General features: G+C 37.4%; 1 protein-coding gene and 1 pseudogene across 1 annotated transcript; one reads left to right on the top strand and one right to left on the bottom strand.

Annotated features, from left to right (window-relative positions):
- Window positions 1–924: 924 nt before the first annotated feature.
- Window positions 925–4256, bottom strand: HTR1F (5-hydroxytryptamine receptor 1F). Its single transcript, XM_069093895.1, has one exon. The coding sequence runs from the start codon at window positions 4224–4226 to the stop codon at window positions 3117–3119; it is 1110 nt and encodes a 369-aa protein (XP_068949996.1). The 5' UTR covers window positions 4227–4256; the 3' UTR covers window positions 925–3116.
- Window positions 4257–11296: 7040 nt separating this feature from the next.
- On the top strand, window positions 11297–13229 carry LOC138165524 (triosephosphate isomerase-like; annotated as a pseudogene).
- Window positions 13230–24745: the final 11516 nt, after the last annotated feature.

Genomic DNA, 24745 nt, shown 5'->3' with positions numbered 1-24745 from the left:
ATAGCATAGTGCCTTGCACCAAGTAGGCACTTAAGACATGCTTATTTCCTTCCTTCTTTCCTTTTCATATGTAAGTCATTAATGGCTACATGCTATTTATATACATCTTGTGCCTTTGCATTGCCATTTGGGTTACTTGAAATTAAGATTCTTGTGAATAATGAAATACCTTGATTGCAGAATCATATAGCACCATTGGAAGAATATAATTATTAAAGGAATGGTCATTTATAACAGTGAACAGTTTATGATCATTTTAAGATCAGCTCTCTATCCTCTACATCAACTGTATATGTATTTCTATACACTGATTGTTATATGGACAATATGCCATAATATGGACAATATATGTTTTTCATCTATTCTGCTTTTCCGGTGTAGATGTTTACAGTATTTGCTTTAAGGCTGCACATTTCACTGAAGAGACTCAGTACACAATAGATAGCTGAGTTATATCTTCTGTGGGTATGAAATTCTAAATTTAGCATATAAAGTGAAAATAAGATAGAACTCAAAATTAATTAAATTTCCTCTAAAGTACCCAAATAGTTTCTTCAAACAATTGTAGCTGGAAATGGGTTTGGGTTTTTCAAATAATTCAGCATGAATTAGAGCAGATGGATCTAAAATGGTTGCTGTGAAAACAATTGAATGTGAACTTTATTTTTCAAAACTTGAAGTTAAGTGGTTGACCTACTGCTAGTTAAAGAGAAGAAAACAAGAAGAGGTAAAGTCTTAGCTGGAAGGAAAACTGAAAATTAAAGGTAAAATATTCCTAGAATACTACTTCCTTTTTTTTTTTTTGGAGGGGGGAAGGCTGGGCAATTGGGGTTACGTGACTTGCCCAAGGTCACACACCTAGTAAGTGTTAAGTGTCTGAGGCCAGATTTAAAATCAGGTCATCCTGACTCCAGGGCTGGTACTCTATTCACTGCGCCACCTAGCCATCCCTAGAATACTACTTTCTTTTTTTTTTAACTAAAAAAAATTATTTTGCTTTTTGGAGGGCAATTAGGGTTAAGTAACTTGCCCAAGGTCACATGGCTAGTTTTTTTGTGTGTGTGTGTTAAGTGTCTGAGGCCAAATTTGAACTCAGCTCCTCCTGAATCCAGGGCTGGGGCTCCATTCACTGTGCCACCTAGCCACCCCTACAATACTACTTTCACTGTAAAAGTTAGGCAACTTTTCAAGAGTCTATTTTCTTAATGATAATGTCTATATCTCATAAGTTTTTGCAGTGCCTTCTTAGTCTTCATTGAAGTTTGTGTAGTTCAATGGATTTATAAAAGAATTGAAACAATCAAGTTATGTAAAAAATTTGGCAGTTCTTTTGAAATGTTACATTTCTCACAAATATTGACAACTACCTCCTCGATAAAAAAAGGAAGCCTGCAAATCACAAAGGCACCTAGGATTAATCTCGAAGTAGTGATTGTCTTCCTCTTTCTCTTGTTCCAGAAATCTTTCACAATACCTAATTGTTTCTTTTTCTTTGTTCATTAACATGGGATTATGGAAAAGGCACTGGCTCTGCAGTCAAAGAACCTAGGTTCAAATCTCACCTTTGATGTTATCTACAGGAGTTTAGGCAAGTCAGTTGTTTCCTCATCTAAAAAACTGAAAGGGACTGACAATGGCCTCTGAGGTCTGGCTTTAAATATGTGCTTCTATGAGTCAAAGGGAGCCCAGCAAAGACACTTGGTGAACATGTTGTTCCCTTTTTAATACCCTCTTTGCTGCCAACCAATACTCAGCAGATTGTCAAACAATGTTCTTAGCAAATTTCTAATAGGGATTAAAAAAATAATTTCCTTCTGCTGGTGCTTGTGCAGAAGGAGCTTATAGGGGAAAAATCTCCACTATGGCACAGTGAGCTAAATATAGGGAATGGACACAGAATTTGGGGAATTATATCATTTTTATGAGTTTAAGATGAATATCTCTGGGGGGCAGCTAGGTGGTGCAGTGGATAAAGCATTGGTCCTGAAATCGGGAGGACTGAGTTCAAATCCAGCCTCAGACTCTTACTAACTGTGTGACCCTAGGCAAGTCATTTAACTGCAATTGCCTCAGGGAAAAAAAAGCACATATGAATATTTTTGTAAATTTTTCTCAACTAGAAAACCATACAGCCTGCTAAGACAAATATAGGGAGTTCTATATAGACTGTCAAATAAATGTCTTTAGTCACAAAATAAAAATTTTGTTAATGTTAAAGTGTAAAATATTCCTTCATGGTCAATTAATACTGGATCCTGTCAATATGATCAGTAATGAAATACTTTGTCTTCTTTAGAAAATGTGTTACATAATAAAGTAATTGTGTTGAGTCATCTTGGATTTCTAAGACTTAACAAAAGTATTTATAGGTAACCAAGGGTCATGTATGAATTCGTCTTGACTTTTAATACCAGGATAATTCTTTTATTTAAAAGCCCAAGTTATGAGTAATATATTCTTGATGGGATTTTAAATGAGGATAATAGAACTTTTTTATGAATCTCTAACAAGAATTCAAATTCAAGACAATGCCCACCATTTTCCTTTTATGGTTCTTTACTACATGAGAAAGGCAAAGTTCAATGATAAATTCCAAGTCTCTTGATCAACAAAGTTATTCTTCTACTTTTACTTTGGTCAAATTTAGTGGGGCTTCTTGGAGTCAGGTGTTGGAGAAACAGTGAACTGAGAGAGCATGTCATGTTTTATGAATGAATTACATCTTCCTGTCAGAAATGAAGCAATTTATAAAGTCATCTTTTAAGCACTCTCTGACTTGGAGATTAAGAATTTTGAAAACAACCAATAAGTTTCCCTCCACTACTGTCATCAACACAATAGAAGATTTGTCCCATTAGCATTTTAAAAAAATCAATAGGAAAACAATACTGCTTTCATTCTCACAAAATCATTCTTTGATTCATAATACCCCATAATTATGGTCAAATAAAACTGTCTTTAAACAGTAAAACATTCTGATCAATATAAAATTTAAAATGTTAAGCAATCTTAAAATATTTCCTTTTCCCACAAAATTTCAACATATTCAAATGCACACACACCTATATATAGATATAAATAAATATATACAAAACAAATTTTAATACTATATTATTCTAAAGGTAATGTCTGCATCTCACAAGTTTCTGAAATGCTTTTTTGAAGTCTTCATTGAAGATTGTGTAGATCAATGGATTTATAAGAGAATTGAGATAGCCAAGCCATGTCAAAAAATTAGATAGTTCCTCTGGAATTTGACATTTCTCACATATGTTGACAACTACCTCCTTGACAAAAAAAGGAAGCCAGCAGATCACAAATGCACCCAGGATTAATCCCAATGTAGTGGCTGCTTTCCGCTCTCTTGTTCCAGAAATCTTCTGCCTCCTCCAAGATTTTTCTGACCTTAATTCTGATTTGGCACTTTTTACAATCCTTTGTATTTTATCAAACTCTGCTGAAGGGTCAGATAAAGACTTCTCTTGCATATATGGTGTAGAGACCAGGCGAATGTTTCGCTCACCACTTTCCACAAGTACCTGACCATTCAGCTCTCCTTTGGCAACCCGACTAGCATTTCTCTTATGGTACAATGTCTTCGCTGCCCTGTATATTTTATAATAGAGGACAAGTATCAATGCTAGTGGTATGTAGAATGCTCCAAAGGTAGAGTAAATAGTGAAGACGATATGGTCATGTTTGATTATGCATTCATCTTCTTTGCTGGTTCCTTGGTGTCTCCAGAATAGAGGTGGCATGGAGATGAAAATTGAAATAGTCCACACCACAGTGATCATAATCCCAGCCTGCTTAGGTGTCCTTTTCCTGGCATACTCGACAGCATCTGTGATTGCACGATACCTATCCAAAGCTATAGCCGAGAGGTGCAAGATGGAACATGTGCAGCAGGTAATGTCAACACTTAGCCAGATGTCACAGACTACTTGCCCCATGAGCCAAGTTTCTTTCACAATATACACAATGCTGAAGGGCATCACAAGGACGGCCACTAGGAAATCAGTAACTGCAAGGGAGCAGATTAAATAGTTAGCAGGGTGATGCAGCCTCCGGGTAACAATTATTGCAGTGATCACAAGAGAGTTGATAGCAGTGGTTGTCAGTGCCAATAATGATAGAGTAAGTGAAACCAGAATCTTAGATGGCATTCGATTGAATGTTTCTTCTGAGGTAAAGTTTTGATCTGTCAAGTTTAAGAAATCCATCATCTCCTTAAAAGGTGAATTTACTTGAGTAAATGGATACCTGCAGTAAAAGAATAAAAATAAAAAAAAAAGTGTTCAGTCAATGCACAAATGTCTTCTCTCCTTTTAGAAATAAATACAGAACATCCCAGAATACTTTTTTTAGGTTAAAAGTTTTGGGACACCCTTGTATGTGGTTGTTGATTTTTGTTTTATTTTGTTAAATTTTCAACACAACCATCAATAAAGGCAAACATGCAAATATGCAAAGAACAATATGAAAATCAATCAATGAGGGGCAGCTAGGTGGCGCAGTGAGTAAAAGCACCAGCCCTAGAGTCAGGAGGGCCTGAGTTCAGTTCTGGCCTCAGACACTTAACACCCACACACAAAAAAACCTAGCCATTTAACCTTGAGCAAGTCACTTGACCCCAGTTGCCCTCCAAAAAAAAAGGAAAAAGAAAAGAAAATCAATCAATGAGTATTTATTAATTACTTACTATGCACCAAACACTATGTTAAGCACTGCAGATACAAATATAATGAATGAAATGCAAAAAGCTTGCATTCTCATGTGGGAGACAGCAAAGATATATACAAACAAATACAAAAAGAATGAATATGAGCTAGTTAAATACAAGTTTGTAAGGGAGGAAACTAGCAGTGCAGGGCATTTATTTATTTTTTGCCTTTGGAGGGCAGTTGGGGTTAAGTGACTTGCCCAAGGTGTGGGTGTTAAGTGTCTGAGGCCAGAAACGAAGTGGAGGGTATTTAAAAAGATGCCATGTAAACTAGGTAACCCTTGAGCTGCATTTTTTTGGATTTCTTTATTTTATTGATGTGCTTTGTTTTTAGACTACAAATATTTACAGATTACTCCCACTTTGTGAAGCCTCTTGTAAGAAAATAAAATTAAGTAAAATCAATAATATAGTGGCCTTATCTGAAAGTACATGCAACATTTCACAATAGTAATACCCTCTGCCTCCACTTCTCTCTCTCTTTCCTCTATCTCAGTAAAAGAAAAATTCCTTTTAATAAATATCCATATCCAAGCAAAACCAATTCCCTCAATGGCTGTGTACAAATGTGTGTGTATGTGTGTGTACACAAATCAGAGATGTAGCGTGCAGAATGAAACATGTATGTATGAATATATGTAAATATATGCATATGTAGAGGCCATAAGATTTAGAATGTGAAATCACATACATCCATATCCACCCCACCCCCACCACATACACATGTGTGTATATACATATATACATATACACACATCAACATATACTTCCACACCGTTGGTTGCTGGAGCATGCCCTAGCATGTGAAGGTTCTAGTCAGGTATGTTTACACATAGCTATTGAGGGAATTTGTTTTGCTTAGCTATTCATATTTGTTACAAAGAATTTTCCTTTCTTCTTTTTTTCTTCACTGAGGTAGGAGTAGAAGGGAGAGAAATAGAGGCAGAGGTGATGTGAAATGTTGCACGCACTTTCAGATGAGGTTATTATGTTATTAGTTTTATTTAACAGTTTATTTATATGTGTATATATGTATATGTATGCATATGCATATATACATATATATTTATATGTGTGTGTATGTATGTATGTATGTATTTTGCATTCTAAATCTATGCTCTCTGTGAATCTTGAAGGAAGAGAGGGATCCAATGAGGTGGAGATAAGGAAAATCTGAATTCCAGGTAATAGGAAGCCATTGTAGTTTACTGAGTTGGGGAGAGACATGGTCAGATTTACACTTAGGAATTGTTGGTTTGGCAGCAATATGTGGGGTGCATTGAAGTAGGGGAAAACTCAAAGCATGAAGACCAGTTAGGAGGCTTTTGCAATAAACTCAGTCTCATCTAGATTGAGCTGGCAGTTCTGTGAGAAGCCATCAAATGCAGATGTTGTGTATGTAGAAAAAACAAGATCTGGCAATCATGATTGGCTACATAGGGTGAGAGAGAATGAGCCATCAAGGCTAAAGACAAGGCTTTGAGGACAGCTAGGTGGCACAGTGAATAGAGCACCTGCCTTGGAGTCAGGAGGACCTGAGTTCAAATCTGGCCTCCGACACTTAATACTTACTAGCCAGGTGACCTTGGGCAAGTCACTTAACCCCAATTGCCCTCTAAAAAAGAAAGCAAAAAAAAAAGACAAGGCTGTGATCCTAGTAGACTGGAAATACAGTGGTACCTTTGACAGATATAGGAAAGTTTGTTAGAGAAGTGAGTTTAAGGGCCCAGGATGACTTCTCTTTTGGTCATATTAAGTTTGAAATGTCTCTAGGATATCTAGTTTGAAATATCCAATAGTCAAATGGTAAAAGAAAACTCTATATGAAACCTATAAGCCACTAATTGCTATTGCTACTGTTCCTGAATGTTAATAGGTATGTAAAACAATATGTAGCATTCAGAGCATAGGTCATTACTTTTTCTTAGATATGTAATTTTAGTATTTCAAAGACAGCATCAATAAGCACTGACTTTGGGGATGCTTTTAAGTTTCTAATAGTAAGAAACAACACTCTCAACTCAAAATAATCTCTACAACTTAGAACAATAGTTTATAGTAAATTGAAATTAAGCATGGCATAGTGGATAGTGATCTGGCCTTGGAGTCAGCAAGACCTGGGTTCAAGTATTATTTTTGACAAATACTGGCTGTGTGACCCTGGATAGGGTATTTAAGGTCTTGGTGCTCTAGGCCAGCACTTCCTAAACTGTGGATCACAACCCCATGTAGGGGCTTGAAAAATCTGGCAACAGTAAAAGGTTTCTGAATGCACGAACAAAAATTAATTAAAAGCCAAATGCATATGAACCTGAGGTGTTTCTGGCAGAGCTTGCCAGTGTTGCATCATGTAACTTCACAGCAGCCTTGGTTCTGAACTTTGCACTTCACATGCCCTCAGTATATGCCACACCAAGGAATGCTGCCAAACTCAAAAAGGGATTGGGAGTGGAAAAAGTTTAAGATGGCCTCCTCTAGGCTGTGCTCTAGAAAATGAGTTGTAGGGACAGCTAGGTGGCATAGTGAATAGAGCACCAGCCCTGGAGTCAGGAGGCCCTGAGTTCAAATCCGGTCTCAGACACTTGACACACTTACTAGCCATGGGATTTTGGGCAAGTCACTTAACCCCAATTGCCCTCCAGAAAGCAAAAAAAAAAATGAGTTGTAGAGAATGTGCTTTCCTATATTGGTAGAACCAGTTTCTTTACCTAGGATTTACTATAACAATGTAATCACAGATCCAGTCCATATGCTCAAACTCTATTTGTATTGTTACAGTATTGTTATATAAAATCCTTGTTCTTTTAGAATCATTATCTCCTTAAGTAGTTTCATTTCCTCTATTCACAGATAAGAAGGAAAAGTTAAGTATGTCATTAATATACATTTGAGTGCAATTTAAAATGATTTAAGAGATGCTGAATACCTTAAAAGAGGCAATGTGATACAGTGGATAGAGTTGTTATGTGAGTTTAAACTATATCCAGTATATTTTCTGTTTAGAATATACTTCAATATTTGAAAGCTCTGTTATTTTACCTGTGTGGCTATTTCCTCTACCCATGAGAATTGAAACCCTTCAAACATGAGTAAAAAGCTAAGAGTATCTGGGAATTATAGCTCTAGCACGTAAGGGGCTTCATGGGCCATCCATTCCAAACCCCTCAATTTATGAGAAGTGAAAACTGAGCCCTAGAGAGGTGAAGGGATTTGTCTACAAGTAATAATAAGTGGGAAAGCTGGGATGGGACCTCAGATCCCATGCCTTGAAGTCACCAGCAGTCTCTTCACTGTATCAGGCTGTTAGGTGATGAGCTGCTCTGAATTTAGCTAAACTGGCTATGAGATAGCAGACACACAGCAAAATGTTGGACTTGAACATGAAGCCTGTCTGTTATGGTAGAACTTGGCAGAGCTGGCACTCCACTGGTTCGACATTCAGCAACTTGAGACTACCTTCATATCACTGTATGCCCCTGGGGTAGGAATTTAGTCGACCTGTTGAGCACATGGTATAGCTGACAGTCAAAACATAGTGTGTACAAAGAAATAGTTCACAATCAGATTCCATTTCAAGATATCTCTAGTTATCCCAAGGCTTTATGAAACAATTCTTATTGTTATTATTATTATTAGAATTAGTTTTTAATCAATATATAATTTGATTCATTATTCATTTTAATGATTGGGAAATTAATTTTATAATCACAATATTTATAACATAATTTGTAGTAAGAATAATACTAGCATTCATTTAGCACTTTGTAAAACACTTTTAATATGTTACCACATTTGACCCTCACAAGAACCATGTAAGGTAGGTGTTGTTATCTCCATTTCACACATGAAGAAACTGAGACTGTCCAGGGCCATGTAACTAGTGAATGTAGGAGAAAGAATTTGAACTCAGGTCTTCAGGATTCCAAGTTCATCATGCTATCCCCTAAGTTACTTTGCTGATAAGATGTATATCATACATTTTTGAAGGAATATGTATAGCATACATGTTAAGTTACTTTTAAAAACTCAAACAAGTTTAATTTGCTGGATTTAAAACACACAGTTCTGTTGAAGCAATTTAGCTTGTCAGAGAGGGAAACACTGACAGGCAGGGCTCATAAAGGCCCTTACTGTAAACAAGGCTTTATTTTACAAGTCAGGTTGATATTGAGCAGCTGCCCTCACCTCCCTGAGTGTGACTCTCCATACATGCTTAATTGCCTTATAATTTCTGCTTCATTGGATATTACTGCATAATTACAAGTCAGCTAAAAGCAATTGGGATGTAATGAAATAGGATTAATATATTTTGAAAGGTATGGTTTTCTTTTTTGTTTGAACCTTGGGCTTCAAACTCTACATAATTAAAATGAGACTAATTTAGACAGGTTTGCAAGAATGTTATGTGTGTTAGGGCTATCTTGAGGGGATAGTTGGAATGTATTTTCTTGTCTTGCACCAAGAATCCATTTTCTGTCATCTCAGTATCAGGATGCTTCCTTAGCAAACCCACATTACTTACTGATATCATTCATCAGAAATGGTTGGATGTTTAGTCATGTTAACGTGTTTCCTTATCTTCTATACCCCCTTCAGACTGTGCACATACATGGCTGTCACAAAATACATGCTTAATTAATGCTTGTTTACTAATAAATGCTTGTTACCTAACTGAATACACAGAACAGAGACCAGAGACCTCATAGTGAGTTTTGGTCCCTCTGGAAAATCTGCATATGTACTAACTAATGATCCCTGCCTTGGCCCCAGAGATTAGTAAGCAGCCTCTTGGTCTACTTACTAGAAATGTGTCCACTAAACTGTACATAAGAATATTTGCAAGCCATATATTGACTTAGCTATATATTAACATCATCTGTTCTATGGCATTTTTATTTATTTTGTTAAACATTTCCCAATTGTGTTTCAATCTGGTTTGGGGCATACTTGGAAGAATTGTGGCCAATAGGCTGTATATTTGATACTTGATCTAAGAGACAACCAGCAACTGGGGCAACAGTGAAATGCTGAAAGTTGCAGCACTCCAAGTTCCTAGACTGAATACCAAGAGATTTGGGGGCAGTGGCACCTGGCAGTTGCATATGTAATCATAGGGGCATAGACCTTGAGACTTGGAAGGGATTTCAGTGACCATCTAGTTCAACTTCTACACAAAAGGGAATTCCCACTATCACATATATCTGGCAAGTGGTCATCCAGCCTGTGCCTGAAGACCTCCAAGTAGAAGGAGCCCATCATTTTTAGAGAGAATCTATTCTTTTGGACAGGTCTTTTTCCCCCCTGACATCAAGCATTAAATCCGCACCACTATGACTTTTACCCACTGCTCCTGGTTCTACCTTTTTGTCCAGGCATGGGGAACCTGTAGCCTTGAGGCCACATGTGGCCTTCTAGGTCTTTGGAATCGGCCTTTAGACTGCGTTCAAGTTTTATGGAACAAATCCTTTTATATCAAAACCCTGATGGGGAGAGTTGTGATGTAGAAGGGATGAATGTATAAACTTTGTACATATCTGTTTGTGAACCCCTTGAGGGTAGGAACTGTCTTTTGCCTCTTTTTTTAACTAGAGAACTTAGCACAGTGCTTGACATACAGTAAGTAGGTACTCAATAAATGTTTATTGACTGACTGGCACACTAACCTTGCCCACAAATCTTAAGAGGCTCATTTTTTATAACCAAGTATAAGACTTTTTATTTATCCCCAGTGAATTTCATCTTAGTAGATTCAGTCTAATCTTGTAGCCAATAAAGATCTTTCTGGATCCTAACATTACCACAAAGAGTGTTGGTTATCTGTAAAATTGATGAGCATGTCATTTATGCCAATGTCAATAGTATACATAAAATAAATAGGTAAATAAAGTAATAGTAAATAAAAATAAGTAAAATAATTAAGTAAATATTTTTTTCTTTTTTCTTTTTTCTTTTTCTTTTTTGGAGGGCAGTTGGGGTTAAGTGACTTGCCCAAAGTCACACAGTTACTAAGTGTTAAGTGTCTGAGGCTGGATTTGAACTCAGGTCCTCCTGACTCCAGGGCCGGTGCTCTATTCACTGTGCCACCTAGTTGCCCCTGCTGGATATATCTTGCCACATTGATCCATGAACTGTTTTTGGAGTCTGGTCAGTTTTAAATCTATCTAATTGATTATAATTTCCTTCATATTTTTCTAACTTCTTCACAAGAATAGTATGAGATATGTTAGCAAAAACTTTGCTCAAATCTAGGTAAACATATCCCCAGTATTTTCCCTATTTACTAGGTTAGTAAACTTGTAAAAAAGAAAGAAAGAAAAAAACTTGGCTTGGAATGGTCTGTGTGTGATTAAATCATACTGATCCCTACTTTGTGATCTCTACTTACTTCCTTTTCTAGACATTTGCCTACCACATACAAACTATTAATTCTAGAATCTTCCCTGGAATTGAAATCAAATTTGTTGACTTAGAATTAGAAGACTGTTTTCTTACTCTTCTGAAAAGCAGAATATTTGGGTGATTTACTGCTGACCTTCAATCTCCTCTGGAGTCACTGCCCGTTACCGATGAGCCATGGCATCATGGAGGTTCTTTGTAGTGGGCAATGGAAGATGAATGGGGACAAGAAGTATCTGGGGGAGCTCATCACTATGATCAGTGGGGCCAAGGTGCCCGCCAACACTGAAGTGGTACGTGGAGCCCCTACTATCTACCTTGACTTTGTCAGAAACTGGACACAAAAATTGGTGTAGCTGTTTAGAATTGCTACAAAGTGGCCAAGGGTGCATTTACTGGGGAGATCAGCCCTGCCATGAATAAGGACTGTGGGACCAACGAGGTGATCCTAGGACATTCTGAAAGGAGACATATCTTTGGGGAGTCAGATTTTTGGGCAGAAGGTAGCCCATGCTTTGTCAGAAGGCCTAGGAGTGATTGCCTGCGTTGGTGAGAAGCTGGAGTAAAGGGAAGCTGGAATCACTGAGAAGGTTGTTTTTGACCAGACCAAGGCCATTGCAGATAATGTGGAGGACTGGTGCAAAGTCGTCCTAGTCTATGAACCAGTCTGGGCTATTGGTACTGGCAAGACAGCTACGCCCTAGCAGGCCCAGGAGGTTGTAATGTCATGCACACAAGCTTTCCAGAAGAATGCTACTGTGAACAGCTTTTAAGATTCTGATTACACAGCAATCAGATCACTCTATTCCATAACAAAAGCAAAACATCCATGGAAAATCAAGGTACAGAACAATTCAAAATACAGCATTCACCATATTTCAACTTATCACAGAAAATCACAATATAACATTCATAACATAGTCTCAAAGTAAAATAGTCATTCTTAAGTTAACTCAATCAGTCACTTATCAGTAGTCTCAAAGTACAATAGTCAACACATTCCACTCACGGGGCAAAGTCTTGATTAACTCAATCAGTCACTTATCAGTAACAATATCTCAAAGTACAATCAGTCACTTATTCAGCAAAGTTTTACTAAGTATCATACACAAACCCTTCACCCCTAGGTCACTAGTAAACTATAATTTCATCATTACTCAGTACCCAAGGAGAGGTCTTTTCATCTTGACTTGGGGTCTGTTCTCAGATTCCCTGGATCCCCTTCCATGGTCCCAGATTCTACCTGGATTCACCAGACTGTCACCTGGGTTCAATGGCAGACAGCTCCCAGTTCCTTGTCCAGCTCTCTGGGCAGGTCCTGCTCCACATTGAAGTTTACAGGGTCTGCTCCACATCAGATCCTTCACCATTTGTGCTCCAGGGAATTCAATGCTCAACCAAGCAACAAACAAACAAAGTCTCAGCATCCCAGTCATGCTTCAGTCACCTGGGCTCCTGGGATCCAGGGCTTCTGGCTCCAGATTCTGGGATCCTGGGCTCCTTGCTTCCTGGCTCTGGGCTCCTGGGATCCTGTTCAGAAGAAGCTCCACCACCACAAGTTTTCAGGACTCAGTTCTCCATTCTTCTGTAGCTGCTCTGCCACCAGATCTCGGTCTCAAGGGAATTCTGACTGTGCCTCTCTGGGGCTTTTCTTATATACACAGTATTAGCTACTTCCTTCAGCCAACCCTACATGTCAGCAACAGGAGACAGGAGTTCATACCTTATGTTCCCCCAGTCAGAAGCTTGATCATTTACTAAGTGCTAAGTCCCTGCTACCTTTGCCAACACAAAGGGATCTTCAAATTAACATTACATTACCATTACAGTGGTACATGAGAAACTTCAGTGCTGGCTTAAGTCCCACGTCTCAGAACCCGTACCACAATCTACCAGGATCATTTATGGAGGCTCTGTGACCGGGGCCAACTGTAAGGATCTGGTCTGCCAGCCTGATGTGGATGGCTTCCTGGTGGGTGGAGCTTCCCTTAAGCCTGGATTTCTGGACATCAGCCAAGCCAAAAACTGAACCCTTCATGTGGCCCTCTGACTCCCTTATGTGCTGAGCTGGGACAAGGCCACACAAGTCTGGTTTACCCCTCCCCCACCCAAGTGATCATGATGCTGATTCCACTCCCCCCACCATGTAGTTCTCAGCTCCTCAGCCCTTACTCCAATGGACCAGGCCTTTCTCCATTTATTGTAAACTTGAAGGGGAAAAAAGCAGGATATTTGTCCTCCAATCTTGTGGTACTTCTGTCATTTTCTCTGTTCTTTCAAATAACATTAAAGGAATTGAGGGGATTAGGACAGTAAGTGGTAATGAGAACTGAGTGAACCATGCTGATTCCAGCTTGTGACACAAATCTGGAGCTAGTGTGGTTCCCCTCCTATTTAACTATGGGTCTAGTCAAACTTTTGTCTTGTAAGAAAACTTTATTCAGTCATGGGAATTGAGAGAAAACCTTATTCAAACCATCATTTGAATCTAGCTTAGTTTTTGTAATCACCTCTGGCCACTGGCTAAGGGAAATGGTGCCTCTTGCCCCAGACCTTCAGTTCTCCCCTCTAGCCTGGAGCCAAAGCCAAACCTCCAACCTCCTGTAAGTGCCCCACAGTCTTTCTGCCCCACAGCTTCTGCACTCACCAGGCATGTACTGGTGAGTACAGGCGCCAGCTCTTCGCACTGCAGCTGGGGTCTGGCGTTCCTTGTCAGCAGAGGTCTCCTTGATCTTCCTGGGCTCAAAGGTCCAACTCACCTCACTATCCCAGGGATAAAAGTTCCAGTGGCTGGGGCTGAGGCAGCCTCTCAAACCAACTAAGCCCAGGATTTGCTGCTTGTTGTTTAGGAGGCTTGCTGCTTGCTGTTAAAATGGGACCTAGACTGGAGGTGTTTACTCTTCACTGGGACCAGATCTTGTTCTGGGATTTTTCTTTTTTTAAGCAATCAGGGTTAAGTAACTTGCTCAAGGTTACACGGCCAGTTATTTCTGGGTGTGGTGCTGACCCCGGTCCGACACTGGAGCCGGTGCTCTTACTCGCTGCGCCACCTGGCCGCCCCTTCACCCAGCTCTTTTTGTCCAGCTGATCTATAGTATACTTAAATGCCCAAAATCACTATTTTTCGCTCTCTGCACTTTCACTTGAATACTCTTCATCATCTCACATGTATTTTAGACTGCTGGAATTACTCCGGGAAGTATGGGAAATACATTTCAATTGAAAGCATAATAATGAATTTTGAACTTTTTATGCCAGTCTTAGGAACAAATACCTGACAGAAGGAAGAGGAATAGTTGCAGAAGAAAGTAGCCTCAGCTTTAAATGAACAGCTAAGGTGAATATATGGAAAAGATAGCTAGATTAGCTAAGATATATAAATAGGGGGAAAACCCCCAAAACAACCCTTACTGTAACCAATTGAAAATCTCATTAGAATCGTTAAGGAGAATTTCAAAATGATCATCTTAATTTTAGAAGTTGCAATCTTAAACGCTGCCATTACTAATGAAGTAATTCTTTTTTTTTTGTCAATATTTTCTTTCCTCCTCCTCCTCCCCCACCCTCTACTTTCACTTCCTCCTTTTCTTTTTACTCTTTCTGCTTCTCCTCCTTCTCCCTTTACCTCCTCCTCTGGTCTGTCCAAGATATTGGAGATCCCCATTGTGGGGATATTGGGCCTTGGGTTATGTTTGCCAGATGTGGTATAGCAGAGGACTTCCTCCCCCTATCGATATCCACTGAGATTGCTTTCTATTATAATTTGTGTTTTTTATATTTAAATTTTATAAATAAACACAAGAGACAGCATAGTATGGTCTAAGGATGCTGACTTTGCTTTCAGAAGATGTAGGTTCAAATCCTCTGACAGCTTTGACACTTATTAGCTGTGTGTCTGTGGGAAAATCACATAACCTCTCTGTGCCTCAATTTTCTCACCTATAAAGTGGGAATGACACTTGCTCTACTTACCTTTAAGACTATAATTTGTATTATAAAAGTTCCTTATGTCCACTTCTCTTCCTGGAAGAAAAGAGATCTATACAACACCAGTAAAGAAAAAGGAAATTGTATCCAGGCATAAACACCCTAAATAAATTTGTGCTTACCCACCCCTCTTCACCCTTGTAGAGACTTCTGGTCTGACATTCCTAATCGTTTTTTTCTGTGCTATTGGTGAGATGAAAGGCCACCAGTGGATGCTTAGATTCACAATTTTCTACTTCTTGCAGCTCACACTGGCTTGCACCTTAAGTTGGATGCAAAACAGATGACCTGGGATAGACTATGGAGAGTTTATAGTAACTGAGGGAAGAGTGGCACAAGTAATTCAAAATAACATTATACAAAACCCATTTCTACTTCTTTTTAGAATATACATATGTATACATGCATATACATATATGCATGTATACATATATATGTTATTTTGATGAGAAGAAACATCTTTCTTCTTAATTATGTTTTCTTTCGGAGAAAGCTTGCCTCTGTTGGTGAAATTTGCTAAAAGTTACCCGTGAAGTGCATAATTCACATGTGGTTAATGGAGTTGACTGTATATGGCTGAGCCCCAAATATCAGTACATGTTCATTTTCCAAGTAACTGAAGAATATTTCTAGATGAAACATTGAGGCTAAAAGTTCTGTTTTTTAAGTATCTATGTGAATTGGTGCCATATTTGAGGAAGGACATGGATAAGCTGGAGATGATTCAGAAAACAATGACCCTGATAGAAAGGACCTAAATTTTTTTTTAACCTTACAGAAGTTGTGAGTGATAGCAAAGGGTTACATTTCCACAGGCCCCTGAACGAGTTAATGAAACTTAGAGGAAGCAACACTAGCCTTCTTCTCATAGGTTGTCCCCAAATTTGGTGTGTAGATATGCATAAGTGAGGGATTGAAGGATATTTCCTTCTGTTTGGGTAGAAGGGTCAAAAGAATAATTATGATAATAAAAGATTGTTAGCTGTCACTCTCATTGGCTGTCTCCAAATTTGGTGCATAATGAGGGATTGGGAAACACGGACTTCTGATAGGATACTTATTCGTGAATAATTATGGTAACGAAGGATTGAGATTACTTTGCACCCATTAGTAGTTACTCACAAAGAGCCCACCTCACTGATCAATGGCAAGACCAGACGTGGGCCATGGTTAGGATTAGGACAAGAGAAGCCTGTGAGCTTCTGCAATGTACGCTCTCTGGCTGATGCCACTTGAGTGATGAGGCTTTTGTCCTTTCTCATGAGAAAGAATAAAGAACTTCCTGCATTCTGACTCAGACTCCGATTTCAAAAATCTGGTAGTGGTCTATGTCCCACACAAAAGTAAGACACTGGGGTTTGGGAGTGGGACATAACACCTGTTTTAAAGGTGAATTTTTAAGTGAATATTTGGGAAAAAGTTTGGGCTTGTTCTCCATGGTCTCTAAGAACAGAATTAGGGTCAATGGATATAAATTGCAGAGAGGCAGAGATATAAGTTAGATGCAAGGAGAAATTTCCTAATAACTAGAGCTATCTCAAGGAGAAATGGATCACCTTGGGAAATAATAGCTCCTTCCTCAGTGTAGTCTTCAATAAAACAAAGCAAAAAAAAATTTCATGATAAAGCTTCTACTTGTGAAATATTTTTTCCTCCACAATATTAAAGGTGAAAGTATATATCTGGGGGCAGCCAGGTGGCTCAGTGAGTAAGAGCACTGGCTCCAGTGTTAGGATGACCTGGGGATCAAATCTGGGCTCGGATACTTGTCACCACACCCAGAGATAACTGGCCGTGTAACCTTGAGCAAGTTACTTAACCCCAATTGCTTTAAAAAAAAATAAAAAAAAGAAAGTATATATCTGTATATACATATGTACATGTAGTTGAATAATTAAAATGCTTACATGAAACAATTTTCAGCTTGAAAAGTTGGCTTAATTTTCTCTATTTTGTTATAAAATGTTCCCAACATCTCCCAGCCCTTTTCCTATGGTTATTTCATGTCCCAGATCAGCACTGATGGGTTCTGTCATTTTGCTTTAAACTCCCAAATGTTGTATGGCCAGAGGAGTTTGGGAAACTTTTAAAACAGATGAGGATTCCGAGGAGTTGGTCAAAATTCTTTTTACCCACTTGTTTCCCTCAAACTGTTGCTGTTATGGTCCCACTGTTCTTTGTTGGTACCAATTCTAGGAGAGAGGAAGGAGAGCTCTGGATTTACTTTTTGCAAAGTTCATTCAATATTTCTCTGGTTTTCTGCACCCCCCTCCTTCCTCCTTTCTCTCTACTCCAACGCTCTCTTTTCATCTACCTACTTCTTCTATATCCCTGGCATGGTTTCTTCTTTTTTTTTAACATATTTTTTATATATTCTATACTTTTAATATGCTTTTTATATATCTTTCTCTGTGCAGCTCTGTCTTCCTCTCCATTTGATATCTTTGTAACTTTCTCTCTCTCTCTGGGAAGAGCAATATCTACCTTTCATTCTCTCCAGTTCATGGAATATGAGAAGGGTTCCATTTTAATTTATACTTGCAAGAAACCACTTTTTCCTTTCTAACTGTTTCAGTTTTTTCATTTATAAAATGAATGAATGAGATTAAAGATTTTAAGAGTTATTTCAGCTCCAAAATTCTATAATTTTAAGTGAGAGAACAAAATGATCTGGTCGGTGTTCCTCTCAATCTTTGGCTGTTTGCCCTGGAAGCATTTGCACCCTTTAATCAATCTCTGAGAAGGTGTTCCTCTGAAACTAAATGAAATAGGTGAGAAACTTCATTTCCATTATTGCTTTCTTCTTCCATTGCCTTACATTATGAAAATTTACCCTGCCTGCTTAATAAAATAAACTTGTGTTTTCTTGATTGCTACATTCCTTTGGAATGGACAAAATGTCCAGCTACTGTTATTTCCATTTATATGGAATGTTCAAAATATTGATGGTTTCCGTTATGAAAAGTCATACTTAAAAGTAACGCTACATTTTTATTTGACTGTTAAACTGTTGTGGTTCTAATAGCCTCCTTCAAAAGATTGTCTTGAAATTATATCTTGAATTGAGTATTCAATACAAGAATTTACCTAAAAGCTTTTATGGTTTTGTCATAATAAAAATTAATCCTATAAGAAATGAACAATCTTAGGATAAAAATATTTGATAATTTTACTGATCCTACTAAATTCTACACAGAACTTCTTTCAATGATGTTTTTGACTCTATAAGATATATGTAAATGCCTTTGCTGTATATACTTAAACATGTGTATAATGCAATAAGGTATTGAAGAAATGTTCATTACACTTGTTTCCTAAATAAAATGGCTTCTTTTGGGGCAGCTAGGTGGTGCAGTGAATAGAGTACTGGCCCTGGAGTCAGGAGGACCTGAGTTCAAATCCGGCCTCAGGCACTTAACACAAAAACTAGTAGTGTGACCTTGGGCAAGTCGCTTAACCCAGATTGCCCTCCAAAAAGCAAAATTAAAATAAAATAAAATGGCTTGTTTTAATAATATCACTTAAGTAAGACATAAATATTTGTAATATTCATTAGGCTTTGATGTATATAAATGCTTTTTAAAAGCCCAATTGGAGCATTCTGATTTCTAGACTAAATGTGACCTCTCTTGGTGACATTTAATCTTCCTCCCACAACTCTAGAGTTTAAGAGAAATGAATATGTGGACTTTGGGGTCTGGGAGCAGAGCTGCAGTAGAATGAGGCACTATATAACTTTTTCCCTAATATATATATATATATATACTCTGTCCCCTTGATGGCCTCACCCTTCCTTAAGATTTTTATTTTGATTTCTGGGACCTAGTTCATGGTTCAAGCTGTTACTGCTTGAATCTCAGAACAAAAGTTCTGCCTTAATTTCTATAGAAATGAGGCTCTGGCTGGCCATTGGAAGCCTTTGGCAGCTCCCAGAAGTTGGTAGCCCCTCAGCCTGGTTCTCAAAAGCTCTCAGCAGAAGTTCCCAGAAGGAAAGTCTCAGCAGAAGTTCTGTTCTCAGAATCAAAATCACTTTCTCCAGCTTCCACATGGCTTTCTCCAAGAAATTCTGTCTCAGTTCTCAATTCTCATTTCTCTTCTCAGTTCTTCTCAATTCTTAGTTCAGTCTTCAGTCCAGCAGTAGCAGCCCAGTCTCCAGATGCTTGTTGAGAGACATTCCGTCTTTCTCTCTCCAGCAGTAGCTGCTCTACCTTCACGATGCTTGCTCCAAGAAATTCTGACTCCCCAGCTAGGGCTTTTCCTTATATACAGTATTAGCTCCTCCCTGTTCAGACCCTTTCTGTCATAACAGCATATCAGCAACAGAAGTTCATACCTTCTGTTTCTTAACAGAGGCTTTATATAATTAGCTTGACACTAAGTGCTAAGTATCTGTTAACTTGAAACTTGGGAGTTTTGTGGGCTGCATGTTGCCCTGGGGTCTTGAGTTAGACACTTCTATAAAATCTCAGAAATCTTCCATGATCTCTGCTATTAATAATGACCTTCTATCTCTGATTTCATATAGCATTTTGTTTTTCAGCTCTTGGATACACTTACCTCATAGCATTGTGCATTATAATTATCTGTGTAATTCTGTAACTTCAGGAGATGAAGGGCCATGTCTCATACTGATATTGACTGTATTAGAAATTAAAATATCCTATTATTATGCCAATAGTTTTGAATTTGCAGACTCCTTGAAAAAGTGGGGGGGCTTGGAACATACTTTGAGAACTGATGGCTTAGTCAAATAGTCAGATCTTATCCCAAAAGCTGGGGCTTGGGGGTTTATCAAGCATTAGATTACTGTGTCTTGTGTACCTAATCTACTTCACTGATCAACTACTCTATTTCTTAGCCGACACTGGATAGTTTTGATGATTTTTGCTTTAGTTTGAGATCTGGTATGGCGAGGTCACCTTCCTTCACATTTTTTTTCATTAATTCCCTTAATATTTTTGACCTTTTGTTCTTCCACATGAATTTCATCATTTTTTCTGGTGTTATAATTTTTTTGATCTCTTGATTGGAATTGCACTGAATAAATAAATAAATAAATTTAGATAGAATTGTCAGTTTTATTATATTGGTTCGAGCTTGACCTACCTGAGTAATTCACACTTTTACAGTTGTTTAGATCTGACTTTATTTGTGTGAAAAGTGTTTTGTTATTATGTTAATATAGTTCCTGGGTTTGTCTTGGCAGGTAGACTCCTGAATGTTTTATATTGTTTACATTAGTTTAAATGCAATTTGTCTTTCTATCTCTTGCTGCTGGACTTTGTAATATATAGAAATGCTGATGATTTATGTGGGTTTATTTTATATCCCACAAATTTGCTAAAGTTCTTAATTATTTCAAATAATTTTTAGTTGATTCTCTATGATTCATCATAAAAAATGATAGTTTTGTTTCCTTATTGCCTATTCTGATTCCTTCAAAATATCTTTTCCTTTTATTGCTATAGCTAAGATTTCTAGTACAATATTGAATAATAGTAGTGATAACAGGCATCCTTATTTCCCTCTTGATCTTAACTGGGAAGTTTATCTCTAATATAAATAATGCTTGCTGATAATTATAGATAGATACTACTTATAAATTTAAGAAAAGCTCCAATAATTCCTATGCTCTCACATTTTTAATAGGAATGTATCTGTATTTTGTTAAAAACTTTTTTCTGCATCCATTGAGATAATCTTATGATCTCTGTTGGTTTTGTTATTAATATGGTCAACTACACTGATAAATTTCCTAATATTGAGCCACCCTGCATTCCTGGTATAAATCTCCCCAGTCATAGTGTATGATGTTTGTGCTACCTGGATATAACTTCTTTGCTAGTGTTTTATTTAATTTTCTCATCAATATTCATCAAGGAAATTGGTCTATAGTTTTCTTTGTTTGCTTTAGCCCTTCTTGGTTTAGGCATTGGCACCATATTTGTGTCATAGAATTTAATAGGACTTCTTTTCTTATTTTTTCCTAATAGTTTATATAGTATTGGAATGAATTTTTTTTTGCTTTTTTGGAGGGGGGGGGAGGTAGGGCAATTGGGGTTAAGTGACTTGACCAAGGTCACACAGCTAGTTTTTTGTGTTAAGTGTCTGAGGCTGGATTTGATCTCAGGTACTCCTGACTCCAGGACCGGTGCTCTATTCACTGTGCCACCTACCCACCCTGGAATGAATTATTCTTTAAACATTTGGTAGAATTCACTTGTAAACCCTTCTGGCGATTTTTTCTTAGGGAGTTCATTGATAATGTGTTTAATTTATTTTTCTAAGATGGTGTTATTTAAGTATACTATTTCCTCTTCTGTTAATTTGGGCAATTTATATTTTTGTAAATATTGATCCATTTCATTTAGATTGTCAGATTTACTGGCAAATAATGAGGCAAAATAGTTCCTAATAATTGCTTTAATTTCCTCTTCTTTGGTAGTGAATTTTCCCTTTTCATTTTAGACACTGATAATTTGAAATTGGTAATTGTTGATACTGGTAATCCATCTTAACCTCCCTTGTAATAGATCTTTTATGCCTCTTCATGTGGCTGAATATTTTTTGATAATTTTTAGTAGGTAAATATCTTTGAGTGGTGTTAATAAAAAGCAATAACTGTATTCTCTATAGAAGTAAATAAGGTACTATAACTACTTAAATACTTAAGAGATTCCAACTATGATTTTTTTAAAAAAGCAATTGGGGTTAAGTAACTTGCTCAAGGTTACATGGCCAGTTATTTCTGGGTGTGGTGCTAAGTATCTGAGCCCAGATTCGACCTCCAGGTCATCCCAACTCTGGGGCCGGTGCTCTTACTCGCTGAGCCACCTGGCTGTCCCCCGACTGCTATGTTATATTTGGCTAATTCTACATGAAATTTTACTGTCAATGTTGAGCTAGGACAAAAAGATAGTGAGCATGTTGGGTCAATTTAGTAGGGTCATCGTATTTAGAACTAGAAGGGATTTTATGATCATTTAGTCCTATACCTTAATTTTTTACAGGTAAAGACATTGGTTTACACAAAGTGACTTTAGTTACATAAATAGAAGAACTAGGATTCAAAGTTATATTTATAGTAGTGATTCTTAAGTCCTTCAGACTTCAAATCTAGTTATTCTACACCAAAATAGTCTAAAAATTTATAGGAAGATTAGCTATGCCACCACCTTTGTCACTCGAAATCTACTTTTCTCTATGATGAAAAATGTAAGGAACTAAGAGCTCAGCATAATATAATGTTTCAATTACTCCTTCACACCTGTACCTAAGAAACACACTTTAACTTGAAGAGGTTTTTTCAGGTGAACTGGAATTTGGTGAGGAAGGTAGAAAATGATATGTGATGTTTACTCTTCTTTTGTTACATTATATTTTCAAATATATATCACTGTACATTAACTTTCCTGGGATAAACTGCAGAACTAGTGAAAAATTATTACCAGAATAGTAGCTGTTTTTACTTAAAAGCCTTTCCAAAGCAATTCTATATTGGTTATAAAAATTACCTTTTCAAGCAAAGTAAAAGCAAAATGCTATTTGTTTTCAAGATTTATTTTATCAATACTACACTGGTGTGCAAATTACTTGGGACCTGCTATAATTTTGACATGATTTCATTTTGTATCAGCAATGATCATTTGTATGTGCTTGCACTGACACTAGGATGATTCAGAATATTTGACATTGGCCAGTGAAACTGGATGTAGCTACTCTTTCTACCTTTACTCACTTCTATTTTAATTATTTTAGCTACCTAATATTTGTTGATGTCTGTTTGTTGAGTGTTGGATTTCATATCATACACATGCATTTCTTTGTTCTATTGTGTAGTATTATTACTTCTGTGGTTTTAAAGAAGGGATATTACTTCAAGAAAATGTGCTAAAATTGTTCCGCTTAAAGAACACTCTTCAGTGATGGTTAGAAATATTGCAGCAGCTGATGATGTGCGAAAATCAAGTATTTTAAGGATCATTTAAGCTCACAGTAAAATAGGATCACTCACATAGAAGCATATAAACACAAAAACAACAACTTCCAAGTCACAGTACAAACATAGACCAACAAATTATTTCATCTAAATAGTCTAATCAAGCCTCAGAGAACAAGCAAAGACATTTAGAAGGATTTTGAAGCTAAGCTGGATGTGTTGTTATTAATAGGCTTCTTGAAATTAGAAGAATAATTAGGATGGTAATAAAGCAGCTGTTAACCTTTATTAGGAAGGGAGAAAATGCTTGTCATGGACAAGATAGTACAAAGTGAGTAAGAGTGCCGGCCCCAGAGTGGGGAGACCTGGGATTGGTTCCAGGCTCAGATACTTAACACCCACACAAAATAACTGGCTGTGTAACCTTGAGCAAGTTACTTAACCCCGATTGCTTTAAAAAAAAAAAAAACAACTTACCTTTCAGTAAAAGATATAACAAAACCATGGTCAGTCAGAAGATGCCCAAAGAGTGTTTACTTCAATAACTCAAGGATCCAGGGTTTCATGGTATTACACCCTCCCTCAGTGCCTTACTAGTTGTTAAATGAACTGCCATGGTTAAGCAAATGTATCTTCTTTTGATCAACCTCATTATGGAGGTTAATTACCGACTCTGTAAGTAATCAAACTTTTCCTTATATAAAAGGTATGTAGATCACTACCAGGTCCATACTTAAAGTGTTTGCAGTAAGGAAGGACTTGTCAGGGCTTACACTTGGCTCGAATAGCTTCTAAGGAAGCAATGTTGACTAAACTACAATGAAAAAATTTTTGATGTGTAGCCAGAATACCTAGCCCTGGCATTTAATATGTTGTGTGACCATACTTAATTGTGTTTTTTTCTGTCCCTTCTCAGTTGTATTTGATTGTTCATGGCCCCATTTGAGTTCTTCGTGGCAAACGTACTAGAATGGTTTGCCATTTCCTTTTCTAGTTGATTTTACAGGTGAGCAAGCCAAGGCAAAATGGGTTAAGTGTCTTGTTCAGGTGAGTAAGTGTCTGGGGCCAGATTTGAACTCAGGAAGATGAGACTTCCTGATTCTAGACCTTGTATTCTATCCGCTATGCCATTTAGCTGCCTCAGACCATAGTTAGACAAATTACTTTAATGCCTCAGGGCCTTAGATTTCTGATCTATAAAATAAGGATTTGGGTTACATGTCTTCTATGGTTACTTCCAGTTGTTGATCTATGATCCTATGAGACATAACTCTGAGGATTTTAGTGAAGGAAAAATTTATAAATTTACCTCTAGTGGAGAATCAATTTTTAAAAATGAATTAATATACTAATATAAAAATAAATTAGCCTTTAATGTAGTGTTTGAAATTACTAGGTAGGTTATTGGTCTGTTTACCAAAGCAGCTAATGCCACATTTAATTAAGGTATGATTCTTCAATTATTTTTCTAATTTTTTTTCTTTAAGATTGCACTTCTAAGCAAATGTCAACTGACTGATCTTAATAATTATGCAGGTAGGGGCGGCCAGGTGGCTCAGCGAGTAAGAGCACTGGCTCCAGTGTTGGGATGACCTGGATCAAATCCAGGCTCAGATACTTAGCACAACACCCAGAAATAACTGGCTGTGTAACCTTGAGCAAGTTATTTAACCCCGATTGCTTAAAAAAAAAGAAAAAAT

Source organism: Petaurus breviceps, unplaced genomic scaffold (genome assembly GCF_028583685.1).
Source record: "Petaurus breviceps papuanus isolate PSGF00001 unplaced genomic scaffold, PetGlider_PUasm1.0 213, whole genome shotgun sequence".
Taxonomy (NCBI): domain Eukaryota; kingdom Metazoa; phylum Chordata; class Mammalia; order Diprotodontia; family Petauridae; genus Petaurus; species Petaurus breviceps.
The sequence above is the reverse complement of the archived record's forward strand: the minus strand, read 5'-3'. Positions and strand labels throughout refer to the sequence as shown.

What these genes read in the sequence shown, in the direction of transcription:
- HTR1F (XM_069093895.1), bottom strand. Translation starts at nt 4,226, where the DNA reads ATGATGGATTTCTTAAACTTGACAGATCAAAACTTTACCTCAGAAGAA.